At 42.6% G+C, this 16,303-nt stretch overlaps 1 protein-coding gene across 2 annotated transcripts; it reads left to right on the top strand.

Moving 5' to 3' along the window:
• The first annotated feature begins 132 nt into the window (after nt 1-132).
• LOC121725704 (coiled-coil domain-containing protein 186) lies at nt 133-16,165 on the top strand. Of its 2 annotated transcripts, XM_042112764.1 has the most exons (15): nt 133-1,404; nt 1,717-1,929; nt 2,979-3,098; nt 3,914-4,022; nt 4,499-4,653; nt 6,012-6,121; nt 6,340-6,499; nt 7,124-7,261; nt 9,610-9,711; nt 10,642-10,735; nt 12,455-12,531; nt 13,145-13,351; nt 13,926-13,946; nt 14,134-14,280; nt 14,952-16,165. In XM_042112764.1, exons 1-15 carry the CDS (start codon nt 265-267, stop codon nt 15,021-15,023), a joined length of 2,865 nt encoding a protein of 954 aa, XP_041968698.1. In that variant the 5' UTR covers nt 133-264; the 3' UTR covers nt 15,024-16,165. The 2 variants fall into 2 exon arrangements, with proteins under 2 accessions (XP_041968698.1, XP_041968699.1); XM_042112765.1 differs by lacking the exon at nt 13,926-13,946.
• The last annotated feature ends 138 nt before the right edge of the window (nt 16,166-16,303 follow it).

Genomic DNA, 16,303 nt, shown 5'->3' with positions numbered 1-16,303 from the left:
GCATATTTTTTTGTTTATGGTTTTATGGAAATTCCAATTTCCATGTTCTTTACATACAGCTTAGACACTAAAAAAAAAAATGTTTGTCAGCTGTCAATGTCAAATAAAAACGTAGTGTACTGTCATTGTCAATACAATTTCATTCAATTTCCATCAGATGTTAAATGTTTATTTTCACAATTAAAAACAAATTCTAATGGCTTTAGAGCTTTTCCGAAAGTATCGGTTGTTATATCCCATGAGCAAATACCTCGCTAAGTAATAATGTCTGTAGAAAGTGATCAAAACCTCATCGAAAGTGTTGACGTTGCTGAGGTGAAAGAGAACGGGACAAAGTCGGAGATATGTTCCGATTCTGGAGTTGAAACTCTCGATTCCCAGTCCACTAACTACCAGTCCTCGTCCGAATCGGAAATATCGCCAACTAAAATTACGAAAAGTGCCATAGAGCTCGAGGATGAGTCAAACAGTAGTGCCCTACATATCCTCAACAATACTGCTTTACCCGTCGATACAAAGCTTAGTTCATGCGAAAATGATATTCAAAGCTTACAAGACGATCCTAGCAGTTGTAGTGGTCAAAAGGAATTAGCCAATGATAACATAAACATACTAATAGAAACTGTGCCCACTGATAGTGTTATTGATAGTCAAAATGAAGAGAGTGATAAAAGTGTACCAGACAAAATACTAATCGAAGAAGTTGAATCAAAGCTTTTGTTAGAAACTAATCTCACAGCGTCCACAACTAGCCTAAATGACCAAGCTGATATTGATAATTTTAATTATAAATTAAACAGTAGAAGTGCTGAAAATATATCTAACATAGAAAATAATTTAAGCAGCACCAGCTCCACTACAGATCTAGAGAAAGACTACATTCTATCTCAATTCACCCAGCAAAAAATAAAAGCTAGTTCCACCCAAAAGATTCCTGAACCTCAAGTATATGATGCTCGATATAGTAGAATACCAAAGGAGATCCTATCCCAGGATTTGGGAAGTATAGTCAAAAATGTCCATGGCATTTTCTCCTCAGTTAGCGGCAGTCTGAAAAATGCTTACACCAACAGCCAAAGAGTCCCTAAACCGGTCGTAAAAAACATAAAAATGCCCAATGGCAAAGTTATGAATGACATTTTTGAGGACACAGCCGAAAAGGAGAAAGAATCTGTGGAACCTGTAAATTTGACTTCGGAACAAGCTCCAAATTTAAATGAGGTTCCGCCAGATACAGTTGAGAATAAGAATGACTTGTACAAACTGCAAATTGAGTCCTTGGAAAAGGTTTTGTCGGAGCAAAGGAAAGAGAATGCTTCGCTGAGGGAGAAGGTGAAACAGCAGGTGGATGAGCTGCAAGCCAAGGACCAGATGTTCAAGGAGCTGGAGGTGAAGGTGGACCTGGTAGGTATCCACCAATAAATCTATACCTCTTAGCTAACATGCTTTGAAATTATAGGATTGACATATTTTTAAGCATAGCTATGTTAAGCAACAATGCTTGTATCAATTCTATAAATATTTATTTTGTTATTTTGTCATTGTTATCTTTTAATATTGTACATTAATTCATCAAGCCGCATACGGTCACCGGTGACCGAGACACAATAGAAATTCTATTGTGTCTCGTTTTTCCACGATCAACGGGTTTACATTTTAGTCTTTTAAGTGTTGTCTTAATAATCATAATAAAACAGAAAAAATATATGCTTTTAGATGTGCAGAAAAGCTGAGCAAGCACAGAAAGAGAAGGATGCGGCAGTGATGAGATACGCCAGTGTGGAGTGTCAAGCTATTGAAGCTAAGAGGCAGGCAGAGGCTGCTACTAAGGCGGAGAAAGCAGCATATACTGAGCGAGACTTGATGACCACAAAGCTGAAAACAGCGAGAGAGGAGAAGCAGCGCATATGTCAGCTTTACGACGATAAGGTATTATTTTAGTTTAATTTGAGAGAGTTTGTTCTGTTTGAACCATAAAGTTAATATACCTAGCGGAATAGAGAAACAAAGGCTTGAGCAAGAGAGATGTTACTATCAGTAAAACTGCGTGGTAAAAAGAGACGTGTGATACATGACAGCAGCACTCTTTTTTTGACGTCCAGTCGGCACGTGCCACACGTTGACAATTTAATCTCATAGAATTCATGTTCAATCATGCTTGTGTAAGTGCATGACACAGATGAAAACGAATTTTGGTTTCGTTTGACAGCTCAAGATTGTTGCTTTATTCCGCTAGGTATATTAACTTTTTGGTTTGAACACTTTGTTCTGTTTGAGCTGACAGTCATAATCTGTATGTTGCCCACTGCAATTTTTAGGGTTCTGGGTTTGCCGACAAAATGGTATATAAAATCTTAAAAAAAAAAATTTTCAGGGACCTACCCTACACATCAAGCGGGGTTTTTTTTTTTCGCGCCCTCCCCACCGTGTTAGGTGTTGTTAGATAGGTTGTTTAAAAATATTACGAGTATTCATAGATTATTTTCCGGTTTGGTGATCCATTTGTGAAATATGAAGTTTTAAAGTGGAAAAAATCGTTAGTCCAGTGTTCAGTCCCCTTCTACCAGCTAAACGGTTGCAAAAAAAAAAGTTATTGAGTAATAGTTGATCAACTAAAAAAAATGCATTCATAGAAGTATAAAGGAACTTTTCGTTCAAATTCCTTTGAACGTAACTGAGATGATGTTGTTAGGAGTGTAAAGGTAAAACACGTTATAAATATCCTGTCATTGACCAATAAAAAATTAGCGGTACTACGGAACCCTATATTGAGCGTGGCCCGACAAGCACTTGGCCGGTTTTTTTAATTAGTTACCACGGTTTGATTCTACTTGGTTTCGAATTTACACAAGTACGTTGACTTCTACACAGGAGTGACAAAACCATGCACCCTGTAATATTAATAAAGCGTATGGGCCGCACGGCTTCATCTTGCTCATCAAAACACCTAAAAAAATATATCTTGAACATTGTTCCAGTGCCATGAGTTACAAACCAGCGAGCGCGAGGTGGGCAAGGTGCGGGAGGAGGTCCGCGAGCTGGAGGGCCGGCTCAAGTGGACGCAGAGCAAGCTGCGCATGGAGATGGACGCTTTCAAGGTTACTTCCATCATCATCATACATGTCTTACTTCTGTTTGTGTTAAGTTGTGGTGTGCCTCACTAGCTCTACGCGAGACCGCACTGTACCATGGTTACAAGCCCTGTTGCTACACCGAAACACATACCGTGCCGTGATTTAGCACTGCGTCACAACCATAAAGTTAATATACCTAGCGGAATAGAGAAACAAAGGCCTGAACAAGCGAGATGTCACTATCAGTAACACTGCGTGGTAAAAAGAGATGTGTGATACATGACAGCAGCACTCTTTTTTTGACGTCCAGTCGGCACGTGCCGCACGTTGACAATTTAATCTCATAGAATTCATGTTCAATCATGCTTGTGTAAGTGTATACGTACACATATTTTTCAAACAGATGAAAACCAATTTCGTTTTGACAGCTCGAGATTGTTGCTCTCATAGACTTAATATATACTGTAGCATTATAGGTTTATGGTTGCTCTATTCCGCTAGGTATATTAACTTTATGGTCGCGACACAGTTCCGTGCCGCTACACACTGTTTCGAGTCAACAGCGTTCAAAAATTATTGTATTTATCTTGTTTCTGTAATGCTCAACAAATAAAACATCTGTAATGCTTAGGCCCAATTTCACCAACATCTGTTAGTGTTTACAGCTTGTTAAAATATGTCTTCTCTTTGATTCATATGAAAAACGAAAGAGATAACGTGATACTAATTCAAGCATTAACTTTAACAGGCGTTGGTAAAATTGGGCCTTAAAAAATAAAACATAACATGAAATGAAATTTTCCAGTTTAGTTTTGTAATCAACACTTTGTATTGTGCAGGAATGTGCGGAGCGGGCGGAGAAGCTTTCACAGCAGGTGTCGGAGCTGGAGGCGGCAAGAGAGACGGCCGCCGTCAACGCCACAGACTCATTACGTGCCAAACAGTTAGGTATGCTATTTCATTTAATGGTGATCACACATTTATCAGCACGAACGCGCTGCAGATTTGAATTCGTTGTATGAAATGATGTGAAACGCGCGCGCGCATTACGCGCCGCAATTCGTGTATTATGTGGTGCGTTCGCCGCGTAAGGCGCGTATGGTGCTGACAAAATATGTGCACCCTCTTTAATGGCCAAAAACACAACAACAAACAGGCGCGACGTCTGTTGTCCCATCTTTGATGGTTCATTTACTACTTGCTAAAGAATTGCTTAAATTGTATACGTGATGGTGCCCGCTATTTTATGGGACCAAACATTTTTTCGCCAAAAAAATTTGCCATGTCCTTTTCCTGGACTGAAAGTATTCAAACCGAATCTTATTCTTTTAAAACAAGCATGAAGATGTAATAGACAGTATCATATGAGTTTAGATTAAATTAATAATAACTTCTTAACAAAAAATATTTTTGAATGTGAACAGAGAGTGATCTAAAGGAGAGCCAGGCAGCGCTGATTCTGTGTCGGCACGAACGAGACGACCTCGAGAGGAGGCTGACGGCCGCGCTGCAGCAGCTCGACGCCTGCAAGAGAGAGAGGGACGATGCTGTCCACTCACTCGCTCTAGCTAATACAGAGGTAAATATCGTTTTCGATTGTTTCTTACTTTTTTCTCATTTACTTCTTAAAACAACGCCGAAACTCCCAAACTTGTGTATCTATAAAGAATCAGGAGTTCTCTCAGCACCTTCCGAACCACGGTATACCAGGTACCTCGGTGCAAAATCTTACTTGTTTGTAGCATATGCTTAGAATACTTCTCACGAAACCGAAGTCACCACATGTTTCCCCATAAATTTTGAGGAGTTCCCTCGATTACTTATGGATCCTTCATCAGATCACCACTTTTGTGAATATAATACCAAATTGGGATGATACCCTACATACCAAAAGAAAATTTTTGAAAATCGGTTAAGAAACGGCGTAGTAGTCGTTAAACATAAGAAAACGAACATAACACCTCCTCCATTTTGAAAGTCGGTTAAAATTGTAGGTAAAAAAGTCGGCGTATGTGTTATTCTGATGTATAAGCTATATTATTGTTACGTGCTAGGGTTCGAGGATTTGGAGAGAAAGACCTGGTGACTCTCTTGAAGACTTTATTAACACTGCACTAAACACTAGGTCACAACACTTAGCACTAAGTCCAAACACTAATCACTAGGTCCAATCACTAAGCACTATCACTGTCCTAGGTCGTAGCCAAGTCGCAGGTTTCACTGGTTCACTCACTATTGATCACTCGTGTTCACTCCGAAATCGCCTTGATGATCGCTCGAACCGAACTGACTTGCCGGGCCTGCCTGCGGCTCTTTTTATATGGCGAGACGAATTCCAGAAATTTCCCGATTCACGTAAACAAGTAAACAACCGTGGGAAATTTCTAGGAGGCTCGGGCATGTGCCACAATAAAACTGCCGTCCTTGCGATAAGTGCAGTAAGTTGAATTTAATTTAGACCTTATGTACTCAGTCATAAGGTCTAAATTCAAACACGCTAACAAATAAAGGGTAAGCACGTAAACAAACATTGGACCTTTTTAGAAGGTTCGAGTATGTACTTGCGCACCACGTGTCCGTATACCATGTACCGTAACATTATTGTAAAGTTTTATTAAAATCCGTTCAGTAGTTTTTTGCGTGAAAAAGTAACAAACATCCATACATCCACACATCCACACATCCACACATCCACACATCCACACATCCACACATCCATACATCTATACATCCATACATCCAAACAAACTTTCGCCTTTATAATATTAGTAGGACTTTTGCTGTTTAAAGAAAAGCTAAGTCCTAGATTGACTTGTTCAAATATCATAATCTCTCACTCCTTCTTTGAACATAGGGAAGAGAAGGTTAAGGAAGGTATATTAGGTGTAGTCATTATAGTAAAGTAACAATATACGTCATAAAATGTTTTCTTTCTAGGTGGAAAAGCTAAAAGAAAGTAATCTGCGACTAGAGGAGGAGGCCGCAGAGCTAGCGGCGCTGCGGGCGCGCGCGGCGCTCGCCGACACGCTGTCTTCGCAACTAGACAGGTACAATTTAATAAAACTTTAAAAGATAAAAAAAAAAAACGGAAGTTTTGTTGACAGATGTTGAAAGCAGCATATTATAACGTACGACCCGCTCGGTCGCACGCTCTATGTTATCTTCGATGTCAAAAATCACCGACTGCGTTTAGGCATACATTTTTTAAGTTTTTTTTTTAAAACTGTTTGTGATATAACATTCACGTGACGTAATGACGTCATAGGGAGAGCGAACGCGCTGCGGCAGCGGAGGCGGCGGCCGCAGCCGCAAGCGCACGTGCGGAGACCTGTGCGCGGCGCGAGGCGGCAGCACTGGAGCACGCCGCGCAGCTCACCGCGCAGCACGTCGCCGCCGCCAACGCCGCGCGCGACTGCACACACACGGTACGTCACGTCGCAGGCGGCGCGTGACGTCATCACAAGTGTCATACCGGCAAGGGTCGCCTTTAGGCTCTTATCATACTAGCGGTTGGCGAACGGTTTCGAGGAGGAGCGGGCGCGCAGCGAATACGTCGCGGACGCCCAACAAGATAGCAGCGTTATGTGCTTTGTAAACTCGCTGTAAACACGCGTTGAAAACGTTGCGTATCCGCCACGATTCCGCAACGTCCTCGGTGCGCAACTGCGGCTTGTTCACAAGTCGCGACGTATTCGCTGCGTGCCCGCTCTGCTCCGAAACCGCTCGCCAACCGCTAGTATAAGAACGGCCTAACACAGTAACTCCTGATTTCGGTATCCACCAGAAAAATGTTGACTCAAAAATTTAAACGCTGGCTTAATAATGTTAAAGGGTAATGGGAGTGTTTCTGATTCAAATAGCCTGCAAACTAAAGTAGTTTATGAATGTGAAGCTTGACCTTGAAAAAAAATACGCAGAGGGCGCTAACTACGCAAAATAATCTAGGATGTCTTGTTATGATAAATCTTAACAATCACATTTTAATTTAGTCATGTTATTCTCCACCATATACCTATTTTTGTAGTTTAATAATAGTGTAACTTGCGTAGGCGCAAGCGCTGACTGCAGACAACGCGTCGCTTCGTGAGAAGGTCACTTCACTGGAGGGCGAGGTGTCGCGGTTAAAGACGACCCTCGACCAGCACACGGAGAAACGGCAGCAGGAGAACCGAGTGCTCGCCAGAAAGGTCAGCATATACTGGTTCATATTTATATAACTATAGTTTCTTAGCGTTAAAAGCGTAATAATCTAGAATAGGGAAGATGCGATATTTTTATTTTTGTGTTTATTTTAAAGAACTCCATGTAGAATATACCACAAGTATATTAAAAAATTAAAACACTGGAATTTACTGCAGAAAACGCGGTTTTAAAATTGTCAATTTAAATTTTGGCGCCATAACGGATCTAAAGTCTGTATGACGTCACTACTGTCCTGCTCCGCGTTCCATTTAGCGTTAAAACGATGAAAACGCTCAAAATAGGAGGCGTTTTGATCGTTTTTAACGCTAAATGGATAGCAGTTGTGACATATTTTTTTAAACATTTTAATAGCAAAATTTTCATAATTTGCATGTTCCTATTAGCTTATTTACGCGCGGATAGTCTATACTCTATGGTCTATTCACGCTAAGGCCTACTTGCGCTTAATCCGAGTTACAATAATTAACTCTATGTTAAAATGTAAAGCCTTTTCTTACATAAACACGAGGAAGGATAGTAGCACAATCTTTAACCCAGACTGTAATTCCGGGTTAGGGCTAAAATATATCTATGGACGCTTCACACCACGTCAGTCTGGCCCCGTGCTAAGTGTTACAGGTACCAGACAACGGAAATATTCAAATTCAAATTCTTTATTAAGCATACAATAATATACAATAGTATAAAAGCTAGGTAGCGTACATCACGTCGTCTAATCCCATGCTAAGTAAAAACTTGTGTTATGGCAATCAGATAACGCGCAATGGATGCACGCCGAACAATTTTATCCTAATATATATTATTTGCACATTCACAGTTCACACACACAATCACACTACACTTTATCACGTAAAGTCTCTTTCGGCGACGTGATGCGCGCTTCGTTCGGGAGCCTCCCCCGGAACCTCCGGTAAACTACACCGGCGGGCCAGAACTCCTCCACCTCGAAGATGGATAAAACTTGAGTCAGCACTCCCACCACAAAGGAACTGAAATTCACTTTGTGGCGAGAGTGCAGACGCTCCACCCTCAAGGCGTAGGTGGTCTTCTCGCGGATGTAGTTTACGACGTCTTCGACCGTCATGGACCAGTGCAGGCGCGACACGTAGAGCGGCGTCGCGGGCACCTCGCTCCGCAGGCGCAGCTCGGGCACATAAGGTGCGGTGCTGCGGTGGTTGCGGACGGTGGGCTTCCTCTTCTTCCTCCTCTCCACCAGAACGAAGCCCTCCGTCGTCGCACCTCCTGCTCTGGTCCCTGTCGAGTCGAAGATTTTCAGCCTTGCGGCCCTCCTTTGCACCCCTCGCCTTTGCCGGCGGGGGCGGTGCGGGGCAAGCAGCGACGCTTGCATAATTTTTTGCTTGAGTCGATGGCCTCAATTTCATGTCGACGTCGCGCGGTGACGCGGACGGCGAGCTGAAGGCGGCGGCTGTTGCTGACCCACTTGATTTCGCTGACGTGCTAAACGGCGAGTCACGCTGAGCTCCGCGACGCATATTTATCGAGTCGATCGGATGCTCGGGTGACCTACATAATGAATTATTACTTTTTAATTGTAATAATTCACTACGTAACTCACTGATGGTGGATTCCGAGGCATCCAATCTACCTCGCATCTCGTCCAGCTCTGCTCTCATGATGTTGAACTTCTGGAGCAGGCTGGAGACGTCGACGTGGTCCGTCGAAACCGCCGGCAGTTTGTGGAGCTGCTCGGCCACAAACACCGGCAATTCCGCAGGATTAGTCTGCTTGAGCAGGGAGATGATGTCCTGCAAGCTTCGTTCGCTTCCGTCTCTCCTCCGGGACGTCATCTGCGCTGTCTTCCCGAGCGCTTCGTACAGCACGAGCCTGCCCTTGCAGATCTCCTCGTTGGTGTAGGTGGACCTGCACAGCTGCACGATGTCATCTTCGTCCGTGGTGTTGACGACGTGTTGTACGAAAGCCAGCAGCTCGTTGGATACGAGCGCCATGGTGTCGGTGCAGCGGCTGTGAGCCGCGCGACTCGCGAAATATTAATTAATTTTATAAATAATTTGCTACGTGTGTTGCGGAGCGCTGCGCGACCGTTCGCTACCGCAATCAAAACAGCACTGATATGATGAAATATATTTAATACTTTTATACTATACATATATTTAAGATTTTTATTATATCATACACATATTTAATACACATCCAGACCCGGGAACATTGGAAACTTTTTGTTCCGTCGGCGGGATTCGAACCCGCGACCCCCGTCTTGAGCTACCAACGCGCTCACCACTGAGCCACAGAGGTCGTCTCTCAAAAAAGATGAATGTACGGTTCTAAACTAATCTGCATCATCAATATGTAGGTGGCAGAACTGACGGAGGAACTTCAGGAGTCCAACAAGAAGCTGGAGTGGGAGCAGGGAGAGAACAACGTACTCAAGAAGAAACACGCCAGCGCCATTAGGGTATTTAATTTCTTTTTTTTTATGAAATAACGGGTTTGTGCAAACGAACAAACGGGTCACCTGATGGAAAACAACTTCCGTCGCCCATGGACATTCGCAGCATCAGAAGAGCTGCAGGTGCGTTGCCGGCCTTTTAAGAAGGAATAGGGTAATAGGGGAGGCTAGGGATGGGAAGGGGAGGGAATATGGGAGGGTAGGAAAAAAAATAGGGTAGGGGATTGGGCCTCCGGTAAACTCACTCACTCGGCGAAACACAGCGCAAGCGCTGTTTCACGCCGGTTTTCTGTGAGATTTCGCCGGATTTCTACAACGATTTCACAGAATCTTGATACAAAAGAAAATTCTCTTTGCATTTTGGGCTTTCATTACTTTTGATAATGGGAAAGAGTTGCTTATAAGTGATTTGTATATTTAATTTTACTTATTTTTTGCATGTTGTAGAAATACTGAACCATTTTTCTTAATTTAACAACTTTTGTACTTCTGTCTGCAAATAAATTATTATTATTATAATTGGACAAAATAATACTCCCCCTTTGTATAGGTTCAGCATGATTTCAGCTCTCCAAAAATCATGTAGTGGTGTGTGATCCAAAATCATGCTTACAGCAATGTCATCAAAGTATCGGAACTTCCGGCCCGATATATAAGTATTGATCCTCGTTAAAAATAAAAATACATGTATTTTTTCTTTTGTAATCACTCAGTACTAAAATGTTGAGAAATAGCTTCCGAAAGTTTTCCTAATAACACCATAATTAATGGACACTAATTGTGGTGTTTTGTAAAAAATTAACACCCTATTTTTTTGGTTGAATGGGTTCTCCTGATGATACCTAAGCCCTAAAAAAAATTTGGCCAGAAGGTTTAATTGCACCCTGTCTACGTATATAAGTTATAATTTAGTTAATGAATGATTGTAATTGGAAGGAAATGAACCGCGAGCTGCAGCGCGCCCTGAAGCGCGTCGAGCAGCTGGAGGCTAAGCTGCCGCCGACCGCCGACGCCGACTCCAACAGAACAGGTGACTATAGATGTACTAGCTGACCCGGCAAATGAACCGCGAGCTGCAGCGCGCCCTGAAGCGCGTCGAGCAGCTGGAGGCCAAGCTGCCGCCGACCGCCGACGCCGACTCCAACAGAACAGGTGACTATAGATGTACTAGCTGACCTGGCAAATGAACCGCGAGCTGCAGCGCGCCCTGAAGCGCGTCGAGCAGCTGGAGGCCAAGCTGCCGCCGACCGCCGACGCCGACTCCAACAGAACAGGTGACTATAGATGTACTAGCTGACCTGGCAAATGAACCGCGAGCTGCAGCGCGCCCTGAAGCGCGTCGAGCAGCTGGAGGCCAAGCTGCCGCCGACCGCCGACGCCGACTCCAACAGAACAGGTGACTATAGATGTACTAGCTGACCTGGCAAATGAACCGCGAGCTGCAGCGCGCCCTGAAGCGCGTCGAGCAGCTGGAGGCCAAGCTGCCGCCGACCGCCGACTCCAACAGAACAGGTGACTATAGATGTACTAGCTGACCTGGCAAATGAACCGCGAGCTGCAGCGCGCCCTGAAGCGCGTCGAGCAGCTGGAGGCCAAGCTGCCGCCGACCGCCGACGCCGACTCCAACAGAACAGGTGACTATAGATGTACTAGCTGACCTGGCAAATGAACCGCGAGCTGCAGCGCGCCCTGAAGCGCGTCGAGCAGCTGGAGGCCAAGCTGCCGCCGACCGCCGACGCCGACTCCAACAGAACAGGTGACTATAGATGTACTAGCTGACCCGGCAAATGAACCGCGAGCTGCAGCGCGCCCTGAAGCGCGTCGAGACGCCGACTCCAACAGAACAGGTGACGCTTTCGTGTGGCAACTGTAGGTTCACGTAAAACGCAATCTATGACTCGTCCCCCATACTAATATTATAAACTAGATGACGCTCCGTTGCGCCAAAATTAATTTATCGCGTGGGTACCGTATACTTTTCAGAGATACAATGTATGCTATGTCCTTTCCCGGAACTCAAAGTGTTTCCATACCAAATTTGTCACCTTGTACCAAGTTTGGCCGTGAAGAGGTAACAGACAAACACACTGTCACATCCATACTTCTAATATTATATAAAATTCTCGTGTCATGACTCACGGGGTCACGCACCCCGAACTCCTCTGAAACGGCTCGACCGATTTTCGTGAATCGTAAAAAAGGACATCGGATACTTTCATCCCGGAAAAATGTACGGTTCCCGCGCGATAAGCGATTTTTGGCGCAACGCGCGGAGTTGCGGGCGTCATCTAGTAGAGATAAATGATTTCTTGTTATTGAGCGGTAATGTCGTGCTCGTGCGTACAATACGCTGCCACTTGCGATGCATTCCAGCGTATACGCACGCCTCTATGTGTGCGGATAGCTATGTCCACAGTGTGCACTGATGAAGATGAATCTTCAATAATTTTCGTCAACTTTCATATTGGCGCATTCAATAATTGAATGCGCCAAGGAACGCAACGCCAATATTGTAATTTTTGAAGTTTTGGATACGGTCAGAGGGCGTGCGTCACGGGCATGCCTCACGTTCGCTGTTGACTGCGCTATAACGCATGCCCTTGACGAACAGAAAAAGGCACAGTGTGGACAAAGCTATTTACTTACATATTTTGTTACAATGTTTTATTATTCAGTTTTCTCTAGTTATATTTATTATAATGTAATAACTAATAATTATTTATTAAATTATGTGGTATATATATTTCAGGTTCTGTAAGCTCTCTCAGTAGCGGCGAAGGTGCCTCCAACGGCGAGCGAACTTCCAGCGATGTACCGCAAGTCGAGGTTTGAATGAAATTTAAACCTTTACCTAGTTATTGCTGCCTTGACATTAATTCAGGACAAAAACTTGTTTTATCATTTGAACGGACGTCTATATTCTAACTTGATTGCTTGTTATAGCCTATAGGTCTACTAAATTTATCCAATGATCATGGATATTTTTTGAAAATCTGCCGTTAAAATTTGCCATCAGATTCTGGTAGACGTATACTTAGCATGAATTAAAGAGTTGATCAAAAATGTCGATTTCAGATAAAACGGCCAAGCTTGATTAAGATGCTAGTGTCACAGGTTTCATTAATATGTTATTATTTGTTTATTTTGTAAAAGTAATTTGGACACATATTTATTGCATAGAAGAATGTAGCAAATAAAAAGTAGGTAAGTATTATAGATTTATTATAACGACATGGACCTTGGTAGAAGTTGTTGGTAAATATTTGTATGTAAATGACGTATATAAGATTCGTTCACAAACATCATTTTGGGTAATAATTTTAGGTTAAGGTACTTAGATTTCTATTTAGAAATGTTTCTTGAAACCTTATTTTAAAGGTACGGCTGTTTTTACAAATTAAACTTTATATATTGAATCTTGATTTAAAAAAATGTGTAGGCGGTGGCACCGGACCGTCAGGCGCTGATCGAGCGCATCGTGTCGCTGCAGCGCGCGGCGGCGCGGCGGGCGGAGCGCTGCGAGTTCCTGGAGGAGCACGCGCGCGCGCTCACCGCCGAGCTGCGCGGCAAGGCGCGCCTGCTGCGCCGCCTGCTGCCCGCGCTGCCGCCCGCCGCGCTCGCGCCTACTGACGCCGATGCCGCCAAGGTATACGGTCAGCCCTGGATTTATAATTAGGCCGTATAGGCTACACCCAGGGGGCGTAACAGATAACGTTCATGGGGCAGCGGAAATAAAGTGGCTGACACTCAAAAAAATATATAAATCCGGCACCGTATTAGGTTTGAAACTCGAACAAAACTTGCGTATACCTAACCGGAACACTTGCCAGAACGACGACGATGAACTTGCTAGAACTGCACTAGCGCGACATAAGGACTCTGGCAGGTAAGTTTACGGATCAATGCGCGGTTATGAAAATGCGGGAGTCAACGCGTTAAGGCCTGTATTCACTTTGTTAGTGATTAGTGCAGATGATTAGTAATTAGGAAAAAGTACGTGTGGACAGCTACTGTTTAGTGCAAGTCCTTTAATTTCTCCTAACCACAAATTTCTTGTATTAATCACTACTCAAAGTGAATACAGGCCCTCATATAACCTGAGTTATACAGGATTTTATAGTATCTGCCCCTGCTATGCTCTTATAAAAGTTCGCCCCATAAATTATATTATATTAGAGAATTATAATAAAACTAAGTGTTATCTATTACGTTTCACGCAGCCACGACGGAGACTTACCAAGGTAAATATTTTCTGTGACTTTAACCTTCATTTTAGTTTGTTCTGTAATAACGTTCAAAAATCTGGTCTAAATATAGAAAGTTTTTTCACTGTGTCACCGAAAATAAGTTTCGTTTACCTATTTACTTCTTCAGAACTTTAAACTACATTGTTAGTGACTGCTTGGCTAAATAAATGTCCTATTGCAGCAAGAGCTGGCGCGGTTGGGCGGCGGCGCGATGGCGGCGGTGTGGGGCGGCGACCCGGCCGGCCTCACGCCGGAGCTGTCGCTCGAGATGAACCGCCGACTGCAGGCGCTGCTCGAGGACACGCTGCTCAAGAACATCACGCTCAAGGTACGTGCACGCACGCAAATAACGTACACGCACGCATATTGGTACATACACGCACGCCTATTATTGCGTACATGCACGTAATGCACGCACACTGCTCAACGTATGAGTGAGCACACGCTCAAAGTGCGTGCAGTCATGCAAAAATTAAGTATACGTACGAACGTCGCACACACTACCGACATTAGTTAACCTTCATAAGCTCGCACACATCCGCAAACATTTGCGGAATAACGAAATGCAACTATGTAAGCAAACGTGGGAGAGCCATGCTTCGGCACGAATGGGCCGGCTCGACCGGAGAAATACCACGTTCTCACAGACAACCGGCGTCAAACAGCGCTTGCGCTGTGTTTCGCCGAGTGAGTGAGTTTACCGGAGGCCCAATCCCCTACTCTATTCCCTTCTCTACCCTCCCCTATTCCCTTCCCTACCCTCTATTACCCTATTCCCTCTTAAAAGGCCGGCAACGCACCTGCAGCTCTTCTGATGCTGCGAGTGTCCATGGGCGACGGAAGTTCCATCAGGTGATCCGTTTGCTCGTTTGCCCCCTTATTTCATAAAAAAAAGCAGGTGTACGGCCAGTTGCAGCAATAGAAATGTTTGATTAGTTAATGCCCTTAAAAAGTAATGATGTATAACTTATTTAACATAACTTATTATATCGTTTTCAGGACAACATAGACACGCTAGGCGAAGAGATCGCGAGGTTAAAAGCGCAGAAGAACATCACCGACAGCAAATAGAAGTCAATATTTAGTCATACACGGAAACTTAAATAGTAAGTCAGTCATTGTATAAATATAATTTGAAATTAGTTTTCATTGCTCGACTGCGAAGAGTAACATAATGCTAATTAAATTGTTTATTTTAAACATTTTAAACATTTAAATCGTAAAAAATGTAAAAGCCAAAAGGGTATGTTCAGTATTAAATACTTGCTTTACAAAGATGGACCAAGTATTGGTGAGCTAAAGCCCGATTTCACCAATTGTTTACAAAAACATGCTGTCTTTTTTATTATTACGAAAAACGAGAGAGGTAGCATGATATAAAATTGAATTTAGCCTACATTGGTGAAATGGGCACTAGCCAAATGGAAAATTGCGCGTTAAACGTACGTACTTTAAAAAGTATAATAACGTTAATAGTCATCGATTTCATCGAACGTCAGTATCGAATACAGTTAAACTAACTTAAAATAACTACCCGATAAACACGAGTCACCAAACACATAGAAACTGCCTCAACTCTTTTACTCGCACGAATAAAGTGGTATCTCGTTTCCACAAGTCCGCGTAAAGAGCGAGATATAATATGCGAGAACGAAAGAGACAAGTAGCGTTAGGCCATTTTCTTTTCTACGCGACCCGTTCATAGGTCATAGGAAGTAAAAAAAATTGACTTTTGTTTTTAGACTGAGACATAATTTTTTAGTTCATTCCTAAACAATTTATCAGACATTGATAGTTTTTGACTGATTAGAACAAATTTTATTGTAAAAAATAAATTTACTTAGATAAAACAGCATTCCAAATTTTATATTTGAAAGTAAATATTATCTAAATTAATATATAACGTATTTACAAAATACGCATATCCAATGTATTTAGCTCTCTAATTAATTAAAATACCTTTCGTTGAATAACTAAAATATTGCTGGCTTTACAGTCTAGTGGTTTAGAGCTTGGCTCTTTGTGAGTCGTGGGTTCATTTCCAGTGTTGGAACAACAAAAATATTTAAGTCGGGTTAGAACTGTGCGATATATTAGTTATTTAATGTTAAAATTATATCGTCTATGAGAAGTATGTATGAAAACTTAAAGGAATGTTTGTTAATTTTAGTTTTTTTAGCTGCGATATGTTGCGATGATGTAAAATTATTGAGGTATGGACTTCCAATCTTCACACAATTTGTTTGACAGATTTTTTTTTAACATTTTTTTTATTTATTTTTCAAGAAGTGTCATAAAAATAAAAACATCCCAATAAAAAATGGATCTATAAAATATAAAAATATGTATAT

Source organism: Aricia agestis, chromosome 3 (genome assembly GCF_905147365.1).
Source record: "Aricia agestis chromosome 3, ilAriAges1.1, whole genome shotgun sequence".
Lineage (NCBI taxonomy): Eukaryota > Metazoa > Arthropoda > Insecta > Lepidoptera > Lycaenidae > Aricia > Aricia agestis.
Note: the sequence above shows the minus strand (reverse complement) of the source record. Positions and strands in the feature narration are given on the sequence as shown.

Bases quoted from the DNA above. Each gene is read 5' to 3' on its own strand.
- LOC121725704 (XM_042112764.1), top strand. From the start codon at position 265: ATGTCTGTAGAAAGTGATCAAAACCTCATCGAAAGTGTTGACGTTGCT. The intron at 6,500-7,123 runs GTACGTCACGTC...TAACTTGCGTAG, and splicing joins CGCGCGACTGCACACACACG to GCGCAAGCGCTGACTGCAGA. The intron at 7,262-9,609 runs GTCAGCATATAC...ATCAATATGTAG, and splicing joins ACCGAGTGCTCGCCAGAAAG to GTGGCAGAACTGACGGAGGA.